This window comes from Ambystoma mexicanum, chromosome 10 (assembly GCF_040938575.1).
Source record: "Ambystoma mexicanum isolate Mex_15411 chromosome 10, UKY_AmexF1_1, whole genome shotgun sequence".
Taxonomy (NCBI): Eukaryota; Metazoa; Chordata; class Amphibia; order Caudata; family Ambystomatidae; genus Ambystoma; species Ambystoma mexicanum.
The window spans coordinates 889,148,055-889,167,947 of record NC_090932.1 but is presented as its reverse complement, the minus strand read 5'-3'; the positions used below and the strand labels follow the sequence as shown (position 1 = coordinate 889,167,947).

Below are 19,893 nucleotides of genomic sequence, written 5' to 3'. Positions count from 1 at the left end.
GCTCCGTTAGAAATCTTAACCATGAGTAGAAGTGTCATTCAGAACCAGCTGTGGAAAGAGATCTTAACCATGAGTAGGAGTGTCATTCAGAACCAGCTGTGGAAAGAGATCTTAACCATGAGTAGGAGTGTCATTCAGAACTAGCTGTGGAAAGAGATCTTAACCATGAGTAGGAGTGTCATTCAGAACTAGCTGTGGAAAGAGATCTTAACCATGAGTAGGAGTGTCATTCAGAACTAGCTGTGGAAAGAGATCTTAACCATGAGTAGGAGTGTCATTCAGAACTAGCTGTGGATAGATGTCTTAACCATGAGCAGCAGTGTAATTCAGAACCAGCTGTGGAAACAGATCTTAACCATGGGTAGGAGTGTCATCCAGAACCAGTTGTGGAAAGATGTCTTAACCATGAGCAGGAGTGTAATTCAGAACCAGCTGTAGAAGGAGATTTTATCTATGAGTAGGACTGCCATTCAGAACCAGTTGTGGAAAGATATCTTAACCATGAGCAGGAGTGTCATTCCGAACCAGCTCCGTTAGAAATCTTAACCATGAGTAGAAGTGTCATTCAGAACCAGCTGTGGAAAGAGATCTTAACCATGAGTAGGAGTGTCATTCAGAACTAGCTGTGGATAGATGTCTTAACCATGAGCAGCAGTGTAATTCAGAACCAGCTGTGGAAACAGATCTTAACCATGGGTAGGAGTGTCATCCAGAACCAGTTGTGGAAAGATGTCTTAACCATGAGCAGGAGTGTAATTCAGAACCAGCTGTAGAAGGAGATTTTATCTATGAGTAGGACTGCCATTCAGAACCAGTTGTGGAAAGATATCTTAACCATGAGCAGGAGTGTCATTCCGAACCAGCTCCGTTAGAAATCTTAACCATGAGTAGAAGTGTCATTCAGAACCAGCTGTGGAAAGAGATCTTAACCATGAGTAGGAGTGTCATTCAGAACCAGCTGTGGAAAGAGATCTTAACCATGAGTAGGAGTGTCATTCAGAACTAGCTGTGGAAAGAGATCTTAACCATGAGTAGGAGTGTCATTCAGAACTAGCTGTGGAAAGAGATCTTAACCATGAGTAGGAGTGTCATTCAGAACTAGCTGTGGAAAGAGATCTTAACCATGAGTAGGAGTGTCATTCAGAACTAGCTGTGGATAGATGTCTTAACCATGAGCAGCAGTGTAATTCAGAACCAGCTGTGGAAACAGATCTTAACCATGGGTAGGAGTGTCATCCAGAACCAGTTGTGGAAAGATGTCTTAACCATGAGCAGGAGTGTAATTCAGAACCAGCTGTAGAAGGAGATTTTATCTATGAGTAGGACTGCCATTCAGAACCAGTTGTGGAAAGATATCTTAACCATGAGCAGGAGTGTCATTCCGAACCAGCTCCGTTAGAAATCTTAACCATGAGTAGAAGTGTCATTCAGAACCAGCTGTGGAAAGAGATCTTAACCATGAGTAGGAATGTCATTCAGAAACAGCTGTGGAAAGAGATCTTAACCATGAGAAGGACTGCCATTTAGAACCAGCTGTAGAAAGATACCTTAACCATGAGCAGGAGTGTCATTCCGAACCAGCTCTGTTAGAAATCTTAACCATGAGTAGAAGTGTCATTCAGAACCAGCTGTGGAAAGAGATCTTAACCATGAGTAGGAGTGTCATTCAGAACCAGCTGTGGAAAGAGATCTTAACCATGAGCAGGAGTGTCATTCAGAACCAGCTGTAAAAATAGATCTTAAATATTGATTAGCACCCTGCAGGAAAGCAGGAGCAAATCAGGTCTGCAGGAACGTGGACAGAATTGAATGGTGTCCGGATCCTGGCACCTTTCCCCCTGCACCAGAGAATCCTTGCATCAGCCATGTCCCAGTACCTGGTCACCCTTGCCTGCCCCTTCCCCCCTTCCGCATCATTCCTCCCACTCCAAAGACCCCCATACTGAGCTGAGGCTTACCTGCTCCCCCTGCAGCCTCCTCTCCGGATCTTTGCACTTCTACTCCTTCTCCATCATAGAAATGGAAACATTGCTCCTCTGATCTGTGCATCCATTTCTATTACATCTTCCAACTCTACGAGCCGCACGCACAACGCGGGGCTGCTTTCTTTTTTCTCAAACACTATTAGCACGTGGGGTTTAGCCCCTGGGGTACTAATAGCAATAGTACCCACAGAGGCAGATGGATTGACCTGTAATTGCTCCAGGGTCCTGGCTCTAAGGCTCTTGTACGCCACTCAGGGCAATAAGTTGGCGTCGGTCCATTATCCTCCGATCGAGCCTGCCACTGTGTGTCCTATCATTGAAGTAGGACTGCCATTCTGAATAAGTTCTCTGAAGAAATCTAAATCATCAATAAGACTGGCATTAGGAGCCTGTTGTGGGAATATGCACAAGTGCCATCCTACAAAACCATCAGTAGGACTGTGAGTCAGAATCAGTTTTGAGAAGATTCCTAAACCATCAGTAGGGCTGTGATTCAGAATCAGTTTTGAGAAGATTTCTAAACCATCAGTAGGACTGTGATTTAGAATCAGTTCTGAGAAGATTTCTAAACCATCAGTAGGACTGTGATTCAGAATCAGTTCTGAGAAGATTTCTAAACCATCAGTAGGACTGTCATCCAGAACCTCTTGTGGACAGCTTTCCTAGCCACCATCAGGAGGACTGCTATTCAGAGCCAGTTTCAGGAAGAATTCCCACTGCCATTGGTTGGCAGAGCTTTCTTCGTCCCTGCAGTGGAGGGCATATGCAATCTTGAGATGATCCAAAATAAAACGTCTGCACTTCATATTGATTGTGCGGTTAATCACCGGTTTTAGGTGGCACGAGCTTGCCCATCAAGACCCTCGACTCATTTGAGTGCTAGCAGAAGCCCCACTGATAGTTCTGATTTAGGATTAATGGTAGAATGAATAACTAGCTCTATTGGTTTTAAGAATATGACATCTCACAATTTAGTCAACATCCCTGGTGAGTTGTATGGATGAACGTGTGAAGGACTATTTTTGTTTTGATGAGGTTGTTGGGGTTAAAGGAAGGTTACATTGGCTTGGCAATCTTCATGAAATGCCCATTAGCCCAACGAAAATTACCACGTTGGACATGATACTCATACTAAGTTCTCAACTGTGAGATCTAGGAAAAGAGATTGAGACATGAGAATGTGCCAAGCCAGTTGTTTGGTGTGGCTTCATGCACTATTAATAATTGTTTTTTCTAGCCGCATCTGAATGGTATGGTAATGTTTATTTGTAAAGCGCATATACACAAAGCAAGTGTAACAGGGGAGAAAAACAAAAGTCATTCAGACCCCTTCAGTTTCTGAATCATAACCAGTCTGCCCAGGCAGAGTAAGTGCATGTAATACAGTTAACAGTGTAGATAACAACAAATAGGTCTGACGACGATTCTGCAGTTTTTCCAAGAGCATAGAGGCACCACCATGCAAGAGAGGAGACTTGGAGGAAAAGATAGATGATCTTCAAGGCATGGGACGTTCAGATCGTGCAAGTGCATGTATATGGAATGCAGAAAAGCATACAATCTCTTCGTCTCTCCCACATATGTAACAGCATGTGTCCAGAACATGGTCTTCTGCAATTGGTCATACATTTACGAAAGTAAACATCGGCACCAATGAGATACAAAGAACAAAAATAAATGATGGGAGGTTTTGATGCAGGGAACAGGGTCAGGGAGTGGTATATATTTGTTACAGATTGTAAACTATATAAGGATAATCTGAGTGAAGAATTAGAGAGAGTGGCCAGAGAATTCGTAATACAGCCATCTCGCTCCATGTCAAATAGCAGCTGCCTATTGGACTGGACATCTATGTGACTCTTGCACCCATCATAGCGATTATTATGGCTGAATGACTAATGATTCTGGTGCTGAGAAATTTTGCACCAATGCTAGTCCACAGACAGGTGGGTACAAAATAATCAGAGAAAATGTCATGTATGCATTGTTTGGTTGGTGCAAATTATGTTGCAAAACCTTACTGAACCAGTGAAAAATTGCCCAGCACTGAAATTGTGGCACGCTGTTGCTATTTATTTACAATGGCCACTGCTGTTTTACTCATGGCACCTGGTTAGATTAAAGGCTACACAGACAAGAAGCATGTCTTTCTCTTGTACTTGTTAGTGAAGAACGTGTTTGCCTGTCTTCTCATCCACAAGGTAATATAGGAACATTTTAGCTTCTCTTACACAGTGCTGTGACGGGCATGGACTATCATGGGCTATCGTGGGCTATCATGAGCGTTCCTGTTTTAAATTGTTTTTAAAATGTCTAGATTTGTTTGTTCAGTCACACCCATGCGAACAAGTACATACGGCACTGATATAGTATGACAGGTATCATATCTTTACCAAATTATGTGATTTATTCACTGTAGTAAACAGTTTAGTAAATACTGGAAGGTTACAAATTATTTGTTCAATTTTGCCTACACAGGAACACTCCTTTGTCTATTTCCTGTTTTAAAGTTCACATTTCTGAGTTCTCTCCAATTGAAGAACCCTCACACTTACCTTCGAGCTAGTACCACGTTATCAGGAACAGTGGAACATTCTTAGCCCCACTTTAGAGCCCCAACACTAACGCTTCTTGACACTCCATTCTTAAAATTACCTGTGGTTCCGTAAGTGCGGTTAGGGTGCGTAGATGAAGTTGGGCAGTTAGGCAGTAAGGTGGTCTGAGCGTAATTTAACCTTTCCGCCATTAGACTCTGTTGACAATTGTGCCCCGTCGACATGAAGTTCATCTCTGTTACTGTTTTGATTAGATATATGACTTGCGCAGTGGGAGAGGAATGGCCGTGAATTTGCCTTTTAATTCCGTTCACATTATGGACCAGTAAATGATTTTTGAAATTGGCCTGACCCTTCCCTCTTCAACAGTAGCGGTTGCTCCTACAATTGGGAACTCTCCTGAAGTGGTGTTGTGTTCTTCTTTGAGTACACAAGTTGCGAGTTTGCCCACAGCTGCTTCCCCTAAGAAAATCACAGATTACTTTTGTGTTGCCACTCTGCATTCTGGTGGTCTGTCTGATCATGGCAACCCTACATCAATCGCGGACACTTTACCGCATGATTCAGTTTGTTCACAGTGCTCCCTTGCTTCTGCTTCGGGTTGTCGGACATATACATCAACGTCTTTACTTGAACAAAATGATCAGAGTCTTCTTTCCTCTATGATGGACTCACCTTTGGACATCTTTCCTTTACAGCAATCGCATCCTTGTTCTTCCTCATCCTCACTCTAGTCTATGCCAGCTGATCTTCCACCCCGCAGACTTTCAACTATGTTTAAGCAATTGGATAATCACTTGATTGGGAAAAAGGACATATTGAGCGAAATAAGTCAAGTGCATTGTGCCCTAGTCTCGCTGTATGAAGGGATCAAGCTCGAGACAGAGACTCATTCTGTTATGCTTGAATCACTTTTGCATAAATGTAATTATCTAATGGTTTAGAGTGATCTCAAAGATTTTGTTTGTCGACATCAAGGGTTATTCCCCTCAGTGAAGCCACCTTTAATTGATGCTAATGGAAAATTATTTACTAATGTTAATGGGTCAAATGAGGAGGTGAAATCCGAAAATCAAAAGATTAACCTGTTACCCGATGGTATCTCATCAGGGGAAAAGGGCAGCGATTTACATACAGCTGATATAAATAGTGTGCCTACGGCAGCAGTTTCAACTAATAGGACCCTGCTCCTGTTTTATCAAACAGGTGAGGTTGGTAAAGCTACACTGTTGGAGTTTCAAACTCCCTGGCAGGAATCCAGTGTTGACAATTTAACAACTGGCGTTGCTATTCCCCTTCCAGCTAATGAAGACTTGGAGGGTAGACCCTGGCTGAAGGTACAATCTGCCTTACATCTTCCGCCAGTGGAGAACAGCCAGGACCTCCAAGAGGGAAGCAAGAACACTCCCCTAAACATCTCCTAGGAAACAAGGGGAAATACTGAATCCAGAGGACCCTCTAGTAGCTCCAGAACCGGTACCCAGCCAGCACACAGCATGCCCTGCTAGGCTCTGCAGACTGCTTCCTAGGTGGAAAGTGCCAGAGAGTGTCTGAACCAAACCAAGGACAAGTCAGCTGCCTGCAACACTCTCCTCAGCTTTGGGCTGTCCATGTTAAAGGACGACACAAGCCCAGTGAAGAAGTTAGAAGTGCATCGATCCACAACCTTTGGGAGATAATCCTGCTGTTCCGCCCACGTTACCAATATTGGACATGGAAATTTAGAATGTGCTTGTGTTTCCAATCAGTTCAGATCCCTTCTGGTGTATTAGAGGTGTGGGGATGATTGATGGTTTGGAAACCGAGATTCATCAATGGACCACTGGTGACCTGGAAGTTGATTCGTCACATTAGTGGGTGGTGGTTGGATCGTGTTGGAGCCTTGTGCACAGTTTAGTCACCCAACGATAAAGGTGCTGTTGTAGGCAATGTTTAGACACTGCTAGATATTGTTAAATAATCATGAACGTTGACAAATAGACTGTGAAAGGCATGAGCAAAGATGTCCTGCACGTCCTATGGCAAGAGAGGGGACTTCCCAACAGCATTAAGGTTAATAAACCTGAGTTGCTGACCATCCTCCAAGCTTGGGTAGAAGCGAGGGCAGTTGGTGAGAAGACCTGAAGGGATGGGTTAGACGCTGTGTACCCGAGTGAAGAAGACCTTCCAGGAGGGGTAGTGAAAGATGACGAGGAAGACAGCATGAGCAGTGTTTCTCGCCAACCATTCCGACGGGGGCAAGCATGCATTCTCAACACTATAGAGTGTCACGGCGGTCAGGGGCTACTGCGATATCCAGCAGGTCATAGGACTCGGCACAGTCCATAAGTGGCACAGTAATCGCCCTGGCTGTTAACAATCTTACAGCTAGAAAGCTCCTGTTTAAGGAGAGGAGACTATCACTGGAGGACCAAAAACAATGGGACATGGTTGCAATGGAGCAGGACAGGGCTGCTATAGTAGAGCTGTGCAGACTAGCACTCGATGAGAAGAAGGAGACCAACAGATCCACCTCTAGCGAAAGCAGCGATAGTGGGTCAAACCAGGGTGCCCGGGAAAAACCCTGGCACCACATTCTCAAAGCCTTATTGCAGGCTTACGAGGTGGGGAAGGATATTTTTGACTGGTTTGAAGTGCTCATGCTTGCTTTTCAGCTACAGGTGAATGAGGAACTGTGGGGTGAAACCCTGATGAGTAACCTACTGACACCAGGGACTGATGCAATTCTTCAGTTAACTCCTGAGGAAAGGCGTGTTTATGAGAGCATGAAGGCAGCCCTCCTCAGGAAGTTCTGTAAAACAACTGAACAGTATCTCAAGAGCTTCAGAGAGCTCAGAAAGAAAAGTGGGCAGACATTTGGAGCATTCACACACTTGTGATTCAAATATCTGAGTGGATGGGTGGCTGGTAACAAAGTTGACACATTTAAAGGGATTTACAGTTTGATTGCATGTGAGCAAGTATTGAAGAATTGTGAGGTTGACCTACCCCATCACCTTGTGGAAAATACTTTCACAGACCCTGGGGAGCTTGTAACGGCTGCCAACAGGTTTCTGAGTACTCGAGTCCAGAAAAAGGCTCAGGCAAACACATCCAAACCGGAAGAGAAGTCATCGGACAAAGAATTTAATAAGGATGGGAAGGGCAAATGTCAACCCAATTCTCTTCGAAGTCAGATCCCCAAAAGAATGAATGGAATCCCCCAAAATGTACTTCAATTGCACACCCTGAAAAGAACAGTGCAGGCACCCCTATCACCGGGACACCTGCGTTCTCACCACTCAAATGTTGTTTCGTTTTTAAGGAGCTGGGCCATAGGAAAGGGGATCCTGCTTGCAAGGGCTTACCCAAACAAGCCATAGTGAATGTTGGACATGTGGAAGATACCATCATTAATGTGGTCCTTCTACATTAGGACTTCCAACAAGGCCAAGGAGTGCCTGAAAGTGTATTGCGTACACTGAGTTGGAACGGTACCAGGGCTCCAGAAGACAACCCAGTTTCCAATAATACTCAACTTTCTCTAGAACTTGTGTATATCAATGGACACAGAATTCCTGTGGTCAGAGACACCACAGATAGCCTTGCTGCTGTCACCGGGCAGTGGGTACAGCCAGGCCAGTAAATTGATGGGCCTGATTGTAGGATCAGTGGGTTTGACGGAAAGAGTAAGTGCTCTTGGCGATAGTAGAGTTCAGCTGGTGAGGAGAAATGACCCAGCGCTGTGTAGCGGTGAAAGACTCCATCCCTGTCCCATGTATGTTGGGTAAAGATCTACCTGATCCCGAGATAGTTGTGGGGGCACTGAGATAGAGGGTCCAAGAGGCCACCAAATTGAAGATTCTTGGAGTCCTAGGTCCTGGAGTGCTTTCAGAGGGCTTGTTGTAGGAACCGGCATGGCCGGTAGCCCCTAGTCCTGTTCAACAGACTGCTGAGTCACATACTCGTGCGGTGGAGGGGCCAGTAGCCACTGAGGACCCTAATTTGGTAGCAGGGTGACTTCAGAGTTGCCTGGCACAGTGCAGGAACCTGAGGTGGAAGACCAGGTGAGCTCAGATCCGAAGAGCTTGCCCAAGCTGGATGAGTCTGCATCTTTTGGGGGCCCAGATCTGACTTCCTTAAAGACCAGAAAGAGTGTGACACTCTGGCAGGCCTGCCAATGCAGGGGGAGGAGCTGGCTAAGGGTGGGGCCCCTGCCCTGTTCAAAGTGTACTGAGAGGATGGAAGGTACAGTCTGCCTTACATCTTCCGCCAGTGAAGGAAGGCGAGGACCTCCAAGAGGCAAGCAAGATCCCTCTCCTAAACATCTCCCATGGAACAGAGGGAGATACTGAATCCAGCCGCCCCAGAAACAGTACCCAGTCAGCACACAGCATGCCTTGCTGGGCTCTACAGCAAGCTTCCTAGGAGAGAAGTGCCAGAGAGTCTCTGAGCCAAACCAAGTACAAGGCAGTTGCCTGCAACACTCTCCTCAGCTTTGGGCCATCCACATTAAAGGATGACTCAAGCCCAGTGAAGATGCTAGAAGATGCTAGGAGAAGTACATCGACAATATTTGAGCCAGTCAAGCCCCTCGAGCTGCAACCAACTGCACCGCTGACTGTTGTTACATTGCGGTCACTAAAGCCATCTGAGATGCATTGAACAGTGCTTCAGAACTGCCCACCAGCACTTTGACAACAATTCCTGACCCTGAGCCAACGAGTGGGCCAGCCTGCAGCCGTCCATCCAGCCTCGCTCGCTGAACTGCCTGCTGCCTGATACCCTCAGCTGTCTCCCATCTTGAACTCTGTTGCAGAAGCTGCAAAGTGCACTGAAACTGACTCAAACTAGTCGAGCACCAACAAATCCTACAGCACAAGGTACATTGTGGTTCTGTCCTTCTGGCCTTTCTCTTTACAACCCATTGCTCCCTTTGTGTTGAAACCAAGTATCATTGAAATATTATGATTAATTACTATACCGACTACCCTCCTGTCAGTATCCAGAGTGCATCGCTTTTCCTTCTTTAACACTGTCTCTCCTCTGCATTGCTTTACAGGGTGGGATGCATTTTGTAATGTGATAGAACTGTCCCGATAATAATAAAGTAGATACTTTTATACTACCTTGACTGGACAGTCCCTTTTATTATTGGGTAATAATTGTATTTTTGCTGTGTTGCAACTAACCAATGATCTAGAATCTTTCGGAGAAAAGCCTGCTGTTCTGTCCATGTTACCAAAATTGGACAAGGAGGTTAATAATTTGCTTGTATTTCCAATCTGTTCGGATTCCTTCGGGTGTACTAGAGGTGTGGGGCTGATTGATGGTTTAGAAACCGAGATTCATCCATGGACCACTGGTGCCCTGGAAGTTGATTCGTCACATTAGTGGCAGGTGGTCGGATCGAGTTGGAGCCTTGTGCACAACTTAGTGACCCAACGATAAAGGTGCTCATCCCTGGACTACTGGTGCCCCAGAAGGTGATTTGTCCCTAAGTCCCCATTTCCACTGAGTCACATGGGGGGAATTTTACGCAATTACAGGCAACAGTATTACCATGCCGGTAATACAGGCATGTTTTGTGCCAGTAGGGGACAGATTACCTCCATCTCTTTGCTGGTGGTAAATCTATTACACTACCAGCAAAGTTGTAGTTGGCCGGTCTGTTAAAAGTGCCAGTAAATGTTATTACCGAAAGATTTACCCTATACCGGACAACTGTTAATGAGGGCCTATATCCTTATTAGCACTTGGAAAGATGTTGGAGGTTTTGAATTTTCCACAAATCACTGCAGTGTCCATTGACTATGTGGAAATTTATTACATCATTAATTAGTAAGTAAATGGTAGGGATCTACTTCTGAATGTCCACCCCAGCAATGTCTATATAGGGGAAGGCATTCATTCAAATAGAACTCCACAAATGGTTTGCTCTGTTGGAATTATGTACTTTGAATGTCTCTGGGTTTGTGCACAGGAGCAGTCATCATACATCCTGGGTTATCTCATCAGTCAAAAGCCCTTCCATCTGCCTCACCTGGTCTCTTGTTATGTATGGTCCCAGCCTCAGCCCTTCTCCTGGTTCTCTCCAGATTTTAGTTCCACCTTTCCTCCTGGACATTTTTTGTCCATCCCTTTTTCCATGGTGCGTCCAGTTATAAAACCTCCTGACCACACCCAAAAATCTCTAAACAAAAATGTGCCGGCTTACTGGCTAATTATTCTGATTGGACATATATATTTTTTCCCCATACACAAGGCATAGCCCCTTGCCTAAGATTGGTCCCCATGTCTCCAGGCCCAATTGCTGGGATTTCTTGATCCACCCATCTGTAATTGAACTTCTGAAGTTAAAATAATCAACATGACACCTTTCTCCAATTTTCCAATTAGGGTCACAGCCCATATATTTTATAATTGGTCAGATAATGTTGATCGCAATGAACCGTGTCTTTTGTCACCAGGTGATTGCCTACATGAATTACATATTTTTGTGATTTTCTTAGAAAGGATTACATGCATGATCATGATATTTTACAGACAGGTATGTGATTCCATTATCTACACGATACTCCACTCTCTGATCTGTAACTTTTCCTGAAGAGCTGCAACACTATTTTATCTTATAACTTTGGCTCCCAGTAGTTCCTAGACAAAATATGATTTTTCATAGAATCCTATTGACCCTTTTAATTACATGCATACATTTAACTTAATTAATGAACCATCTCTGTTCTAAAAACCTGGATTTCAGCTTGGCCATCTGTCTATTGTTGACAAAGGGCCTTATCACGAGTTGGGCAGTAACGCCGGCGCTATTAGCACCGGCGCTAATAGCCCTACCGCCAAACCCCCCGGCGCTACTAGCGCTGGATCACAGGTTTGGCAGAATGGATATTTCCCATTCCCCATTGGGCCCATTCGGGAATTCCTCATTCCCCATTGGGCCCAATGGGGAAAATTCGCACTATTACCGCTGGCAGATTTCCCGCCGGCGGTAATAGCGCCGAAATTCGGCAATTTCGCCACAGATTTCCCCCCAGCTCAGGGCTGGGGGGAAATCCGCCAAAGCCATGATCTGGCGGACCGTTAAATGCGGCGGTAATAGCACTACCGCCGCATTTAAGGGTTACCGCCAGACTCGTGATGAGGCGCATAGTCTGTAATAAACCTCTCAATATTCTTTCAAGACTAATATCCTGCACAGGTGTTTCCTTATCTCCTTGAGCAGAGCAGAGAGGTACAGCTGTGTCATTGTCCCATTCTATGTCAAACTTTCAGCCAGCCCAGGACCCCATCACACACTGAATTTAATTTTGAGTATTTTTGAAAGTTCAGAATCCATGGGCTGCATTTCTTTTACTCAGTGGTCATCATTCCACTCCAATAAACCTCTGTCCCAGTCCCAAGCTCTGTCCCCTTCCTGGAGCTGCTTAAATCTAAAGGGGTTTGACCAAATGGAGAGGTGAAGGAGTGTTTGACCTTTGGGATCAGATGGGAGAAGGTTTCCTCTTGCTGAAACACGAATTTACTTCAGCTCTTATGAAAGAACCTAGCACTTTTACATTCTGCATTTTCCCCACATTAGACCTGCATCAATATCTTGCATAATATACATTACATTTCACCCCATTTCCCCTCATGCTACGTAGGTCAATATATTCCAACAGGTTAACAGAGTCACAACCTTCATTAAAGTGTGCCTTTGAAATAATTCTGGCTATAGGGTTTCTTCTTTTATATGTTCATTGTTCAATCCGAGCTGCAGAATGCACAGACCTCACCATGGCAGCTCTCTTTTCGCAAAGCTGCTCTCCAGTGCCTCAGGAATATAGTGGTAAGCAGTGGTGTAGCCTTTCGGCCTTGTCATTTGAAGACAGAGCCCAGTGGGATTTTTTATTTATTTATCTGAAAGCCATATTTGGATGTTTGGCAGTTGATAGCTAAATTCTGGCCTTTTTGTCTGACAGCCAACAGTTCACTTTCCATACCCCTGAACCTTTGGCCTAATTTAGCCTGATTTAGATATCATTTATTTAATAATGTGATACAGTTTAGATATAAACTTTACACATAATTTATAAAACCTAATTTATCAAAAATTGTCCAAATTAATGATCACATATTCAACATAAAATAAGACAAAAGAAGAGAAGAAAAATAAAATAAAAAATAGTATCATTGATAAGATGAATTTCGCTGCTTAAAATTAATTTCACATCTCACAAAGGTTATAAAGAAAAAACAAAATAGGTATATAATTCTATAAAAGAGAAATAGTGATATATCATCAAAACAGTTCACAATATAGTCATCCAGAAACATCATTGTTGCCACGCTTCTAATCCTAGGCCGATGGCATTAACTGTATTAGAGCTGTTTTATTTCACCAATATCATGGGGCTGAAATTACCCCCAAGTTTTAATGTAACTTTTTCTATATCAAGAACACTCGACACATAATTGGCACAGTGTACATTAACACATCAACAGTATGTTCAATATTGATAGATAGAAGGGCCTACGTATGAAATATATCCTAAAAGATATATCAACAAAAACAATACAATACAAAATCTAAGGACAGGCCACAAACCTAAACGCAAAAGAGCTAGCACAAGCAAAAAGCTCCCATAGGAAATTGCAGAAGAGAAAACACATAAAAGTGCGGCGCAAACCCAAGATTTCCAATGTTTCCAGAAATTGCTTTGCCAACATTAGGGGCCCTCCATTCAGGTAACCAGAATGCCATGACGTTTCTTAAAAACCAATGACAAATAGTTGCCACTTTTGAACGGAATTATATGTGACATGTTTTTTGCATTGTAGCAGATGATAGAGTTAATGTGTCATGATGAAGCAACATTAAGGCTCCTTAGTTCCATACAGAAGTCTGACTTTTTCTGGTGATTCGTGTCAACCTAGTGTGGGATTCTCAAACAGGGTTTTAAGTTCCTATAGTTCGATGGAAAATAGTTATTCAATCCCATTCTTTATGTGTTGATGACAATACCTATAGCTTAAAAAGGACACATCAGTTGTTGGTTCTAGTACTTGCCACAGTGAGCACAGTGTGGTATTGTGCACTTTTTCCACAGCCTTTGCAGCTATTTTAATGTGTTGCTGCTGCAGAGAAAAGAAAGGCAGTCTTTGTCATAAGAGAGCAAAACCCTTACTTGTGGTCTGTTATTTGGCACACAGGGCCTAATTACAATTTTGGTGGTATTTTCTCAGTAAATCCGCCAAAATACCATCAAACGGATTTACTGTTACTGCCGCTTGGTCCAGTGGAATTACCGCTGGATTGCAAGTGGTGGAAGGCAGTTGGGATCATGGGGATTCTGGTGGAATTACCACCGGCAGTAATTCCCGCTCATGGCAATTCTGCCAATTTGGATGTTTTTTCTGCTGTTTGGGCAGAGGAATTACCGACAGCGTTCTGATTGAGGTTTTTCCTCCACGTTACCTTTGCCAAACTCATAATGAGGCCCTGAGTCCGAAATATGCGCGGTAAAACCACTACCGTGGTGACTGGTGCAGTATAAATGCTCAATAAAATAACATAAAGCCACCAGATATGGTTTGTGGATTGTGAAAATATTTTCTTTGTTGCAAAGTGCCACACAAATAAATATTAGTTATTCCCAAATGTCTGATTGACACCCTAAGGATCTTGGTTACGGTTGCTGTTTCCAACTGCAGAGAGGAATTTCAATACATTTGAACTGATAAAAATATATTTACATCCATTAATGACTGAAACGAGGCTATGGGCTCTAGTTATACCTGAATGCAAAATTATGTTTTACAAACAGATTACAGAGCGGCAACAACTGCTTTTGTGACAGCAAAATCAAGGAGAGTGCCCTCTAGACAAAGAACATTCGTGAAATACTGAAAGTGGATGTTGTTTTCAATGTTCGTGTCTATTTTGCTGTGTCTACTTATTAGATGTAAAGTATTTCATTGCAAGTTCGTGAAACCAGCGTCTCTGTGTATTGTATTGATGGTTTAATGTTGGGGCAGGGTGGCAGACTGGGGTTTGGGGCATGGGGAGCCATCTAATGTTTTGCCTTAGCCAATGTTCTGTCTAAAAACGGTCCTGGTGGCACTTACCCAAATTCGAGCACGTCCAATTTCATGAAGCTGATAATGGGGCTTGTCCTCAGCACTGTTAATTTGGTGGAGCAAAGTGTCAACACCTTGAACTACCCTGGTGTCGTTCATGGGTGCTAGTGGGGGACAGACTGGACATGCGCTGGCGACATCTTCAGCGGAATCTAAAAGCAGAAGCACATTCAAAGATGGATGTCAAATGTTAGCCATAGATCATTCGAAGTGTGTTGGTTTTATCTTTGGAATACACCATGGAACATATTTGACTTCATGTTAGCTCAGTATCTACAGGTTTTATGGAACTGGCCCTTTTACACATTGTCACTCACTGTTTATTCTCAGATTAATCAACATACCGGTTTCCCCCACCAACCATATGCCAGCCCCCTTCCCAGGCCCCTTTCAAAACCTCTGTTGACTTGTGCTCCTCTTCAACCTATCATGAAGTATGTGGTGAACTGTCCAAAAAAGAAATTATCCTCTTTTCCTACCTTGGTACAACTATACCCGGTATCGAATTGACTTATGAGAGGCTTAATCAATGTGGTTGCTTCGGGCCCCTGGTACTTCCCTGCCAAAAGTGAAATGAACACCTCCAAACGTGAAACTGACTCAACGAAGAGGACCACCCAGAAAAGAGGGAGTGGCCAGAGAATTAGTGAGCGGTCAGGAAAGCTTGTTCCTGACTATTAAAGCTAGTGATTTCTGTGAGGCCTGACAGACATCCAAAAGTGAGTACTGACCTGATGGGCGACCTTGTTGCGGACTGCAGATGTCCTGTCTGGGTTATCCCTGTTAAACCTCTATCATCTGGTGTTCCACTGCCCCCTGCAGGCACAGTGGATTAGTGCTGCTTGAGTTCTGTGGTGCTGGAGGAAGAGCATGCACAGCCATTTGAGGTGAACTTTGGAACCTCATTGGTGCCCAGGAGTCAGGAGGGCAGGAAACACAGCGTTGTTACTTGTTTGGAGAAGCTGTGAAATGCGTCTGGAGCAGGCGGAGGAAAGTCAACTCAACAAAAATCTATGGTTTTTGGCAGTGGTCGAAGTGTACTAAAAGAAGTAGTGGAACTAAACAACGGTCATATCCCTCTTTGCCAGCAGGAGATGGAGCAGTTGGAGACAAGGGAAGCCCAATCCCATAAAGGGAATACAGAGAAAGTGGGCAGCATTTTGGGCAATATCCATGGCTAAAGAGGGGGTGCATCTAAGGGAATTCAGAGTGACAAAGAGGGGATTGTCAGGAAAACAGCAGAACAAAAGATTCAAGCTGCAAACCGATGTGAAATGCAGAGAAGTATGCAACAAATAAACTAAACATTGAACATTGTAATTTAGATGGATACTGGCAAAGAGACACATATAGGACACAGTCATCTTCTATGATGTTATCCTATGACAATTGGTCAAATCAACCAGTTGAGGGGAAAGTAATGGAACTGAGCCTTAGATAGGAAGCAAAACATAAAGAGTTCAAATTAAAGAGCTCATAAAAGCAGCCCTGTTACAGGATTGTGCTATAATCAGACTTATGACACTAATGGGTGGTGTACAGCAAGATTGTATTTTAGCTGCTCTCGATGAAGAGGGACCATTTAAAGAAACGCACCTTCAATACATTGTTGTTTTCGCACCAAACACTCTTTTATTTACCCAGAGCCCCTCCTACCTTCTGCTCCCAAGGTTCCCTTCCCTCCAGTTCTAAGGCAAACAGATGAAAAAACAATCTCAATGATGAAACACAAAACTATGCCTCTTGAGTGAAAACTAGAACTGGCCAATGTATCTCTTCAATCAATTCAAAATCTTTCAGTCTCTTGATGTCTCTTCCTAGGGTCACTAACAGCCACATGGATTCCTGGTTCTGATGGCAATAAAGAGATCAATTGTTCTGTGGAATATTTCTGGTTCTCTGCAGTTTGCTGGAGACCTCTTAGTGGATCATCAGACAGGTTCTGCATTACAACCAGTGGTGGACAGTGGTTAGTAATTATAATAATTCATTTCAAATGTGCTTAATCCCAACAAGTGGTTTTTAAGCACCGGATTGGGATTTGAACCTGTGTTGCGCTGCATTGCCTTGCTTCCAAGACAAATGCGTTGCCCCTGAGCTATTCGCAAAGAGGGAGGATGGATAAATTTTAGGGGATATTGCCTAGTCATTGGCACACCTCTCTGCCGGGGTCCTGTAATGATGGCTCATCTACCCCCACTGAAGTTTCTCCTCACAACTTCACATACTTTTTTACTCTGGGGCTCTACTCGAATTGCACCGTCAGAGACCTGGATCACCTGTGCCATCTCAAGTACCACCTCACCACTTTGCCAGGTGCGTGTAGCTACTTCCACCACTCTCACACTCTATAAGCTTGCGGCGTGAGGGCCACTCACTGTTCTTCATCCCATCGCCATGCAGCCTCTCAGCTCCCTCCTTCCACACCTCCTCCTCAGATCTTGTTCCCTCCTCCTGCTCCTCTACTCTTCCTTTCACCACCTTGTCCTCAGATCATATTCTCCCATTGCCGTCATTCAGCACCTGCCTCCTCCGCTTCTCCAGTCTATCCTTTTTCCAACTTTCCGGCTCCTTCACATTCCCGAAACGTTCCCTTTCTCTTCCTTATATAAGCCTCCTCCCTCTCCCCTGGACAGGGCTTCCGCTGAGGGTCTGCACGGATGAGTGATTTTCTTTCATCAGCGTGGAATTGGCTGTCTCTTAACAAGTGTTTTACTGCAGTTATGTTTATTTAAAGAGCACGGGTCTCCCACGTCCTGTAGAGTGAGGTTGTAAGAAGCTGGTCTGCCATTTTGGATTTTCTCCGAATTGCAATCACATTTTTTTTGTACTTGTTTTTAGTGGTTTTTACGTTTTAACTAATAAGATGTATGCATATACTTGCAAAAAACAGGAACTGTGATAAACAAAATAGGAATCCAACTCCACTTAAAGAAGTAAAAATGATTGAAAAAGGCCTGCTGTAACCACTTTCTTAAGCGTAAAGCACCTAGATACCTCCGGGTTCAGTGCGCTACATAAAGAAATAAAGAAATAGAAAATAGATATGCATGCCCATTGAACAAGGGAATTCATGATTTTGATCAAGTCAATACTTTGGTATATATACCAATCAAAACAGTGGCTGAACCCGCCATTCCAAAATCAATGCCACCGTTCAGTGGGTTGTTCTTCCTTCTGTCTATGGCAGAGCAATGTGGGAAGGTACAAAGTGGTCATGCGGCCTATCATTTTGCTGACACAGGTACATAACGTTTCATCTGAAGTTACACATGTCTGTCACAGGTACTGTAAAGTTAAAAAGGTGATGCTGGTGCAGTCAACCTTTTAAACAGAATATTGAACTGTAGGCATGCAACATACATGTATAGGCCACTGCCAAAGGCATAATGGAAAAGTGCGGCATGCAGAGAGTTACTACAAGGAAAGAAGGTCCCACAGACACAAGCTATGAGAGGGGGGGAAGAGAACCTGAGAGCCCCAACCAGGAAGGAACAGCCAGAAAACGCCCACGTCTGAGATAGGGCAGAACATTAGCGTGCAATTCTATCCACTATTTCATCAAAGGGGTGCCACCCATACTGGAGGACACTAGACGGTTGAAACGAAAAGCAAGTGGGAACCTGGAGAAAGTGGAGAAGTGTGCAAACAGAACAGCACCAGGTATTATTATGGGGAGGCCGGGGGCCGCTCTGCACTGGAATTATGCAAAGGAACCTCAAACCCATATATTGCCATGTGTGTTCCCCGACATGTCCATAGAGCCTGGCTCTTAAGAAGAGAATGGATGAGCCAGACGAGGTAGGAGAACTGACACAGAGTTCACCAGAGTGTGAAATAAGGGCCGCTTTTCAGTCAAGTGATATGGACATTACTCACTGCTATAGGGCTGCCATTATAACCTCCCTTCTGGGCGCTATACAGATCACTGATATATTGTATGTTTCTTCTCATCCTGCACTTTCTATGCATTCTTTTAGCCTTGAAATGAATTCCGATTGATTGTGTTTTAACGTTTCTTTCTAATGCATGCTTTGACTATTGTGACTTGTATGGCCTTTCTGCCGAATAGAGTATTTTCCTTGATTGATTGATTATGAATGCGTGTAATGGGTTTTCTGCAGAGAAAGCGTAACTAAGAAGCAATGGGCCTCATTCCGAGTATGGCGGTAAGGGATACCGGTCACCGTTAACGAGACCGGTGCCGGTAATCCCTTACCGCCACATTCCGAGTTCCCTTTGCGCCCTCGTCCTTAACGCCTGCTTTTAGCTTTTAGCAGGCGTTAGGGACGAGGGCGCAAAGGGGCTTTTTAGCCAATAACGGTGACCGTAAAGTACGGCCACTGTTATTTGCAATTTCCCCATTCCCATTGAGTCCTATGGGGGCTCATTTGGGAATGGGGAAGAGCCCTGGGGAATGGGAAATTACCGCCCTGGTCAACTCGGAATAGGGCGGTAATTTCCCATTCCACCAGGGCAGTGCCGGTACGGGTCCGGTGCCGACCAAGGTGCTACTACCGCCATTGGTTAGCGCCGGACTCGGAATGAGGCATAATGAAGTGCTGCATAATAGAGGGGGGGTTACTGCGTAGGATGGGCAGGTGAGGGTTGGTTGGATGGGGTAGCACATGGCATGAGGCGGGTGCCTGCCGTTAGGTAGGGCCATCACAGCTACAGTAAGGTGACAGCCGAAGATACCGAATGTTTGGATTGGCAAAAAGGTAAAAATTGCAAAAAATTAGAAAATATTGCTTGTCTTTAAGGCGTTAGGCCCAACTGGGAGTGAATAACTGCATAGGATCGAAGTCCCATTGCTGTACTGAAAAAAAAAATGAAAAAAGGGAGGGAATGTTGGGGGTAAGGGATGTAGGAATGAGGGGAGTCGTGTGGTTGGAGAAAGTTCATGGTGGACATTAACCGTCTAAAATCTCAGTGTCTATGGATGTTAGTACATTTAAGCCAAATGGGTCATTTTCTGAAGTACAAATCCAGAGAAGCAGTGAAAAGCAATGATTGTCAAGGGAGGGAAAATCAAAGGGAATACTGGAACAAGAACATACACAATACCTGAGGCTATCCCAGCCTGAACTAACCCAAACTGTACATAATCCTGAGCGAAGCCCACCTCAGCTTATAAAAGAGACATACTTTTCAGGTCCTAGATCAGGGTAGAGGGGGTATTCCGAGAGACAGGAGGCTGCACATATTGTCAAGGCTGGTGTTTGGAATTACAGTAGATT

General features: G+C 44.2%; 1 protein-coding gene across 1 annotated transcript in view; it reads right to left on the bottom strand.

Annotated features, from left to right (window-relative positions):
- The window catches only part of AHSG (alpha 2-HS glycoprotein), a 155,425-nt gene that overhangs the window by 54,257 nt on the left and 81,275 nt on the right, over positions 1 to 19,893 (bottom strand). The window contains exon 4 of the mRNA XM_069618629.1: positions 14,642 to 14,805. Coding sequence (XP_069474730.1) covers positions 14,642 to 14,805 — 164 coding nt within the window. The remainder of the gene's footprint in view (positions 1 to 14,641; positions 14,806 to 19,893) is intronic.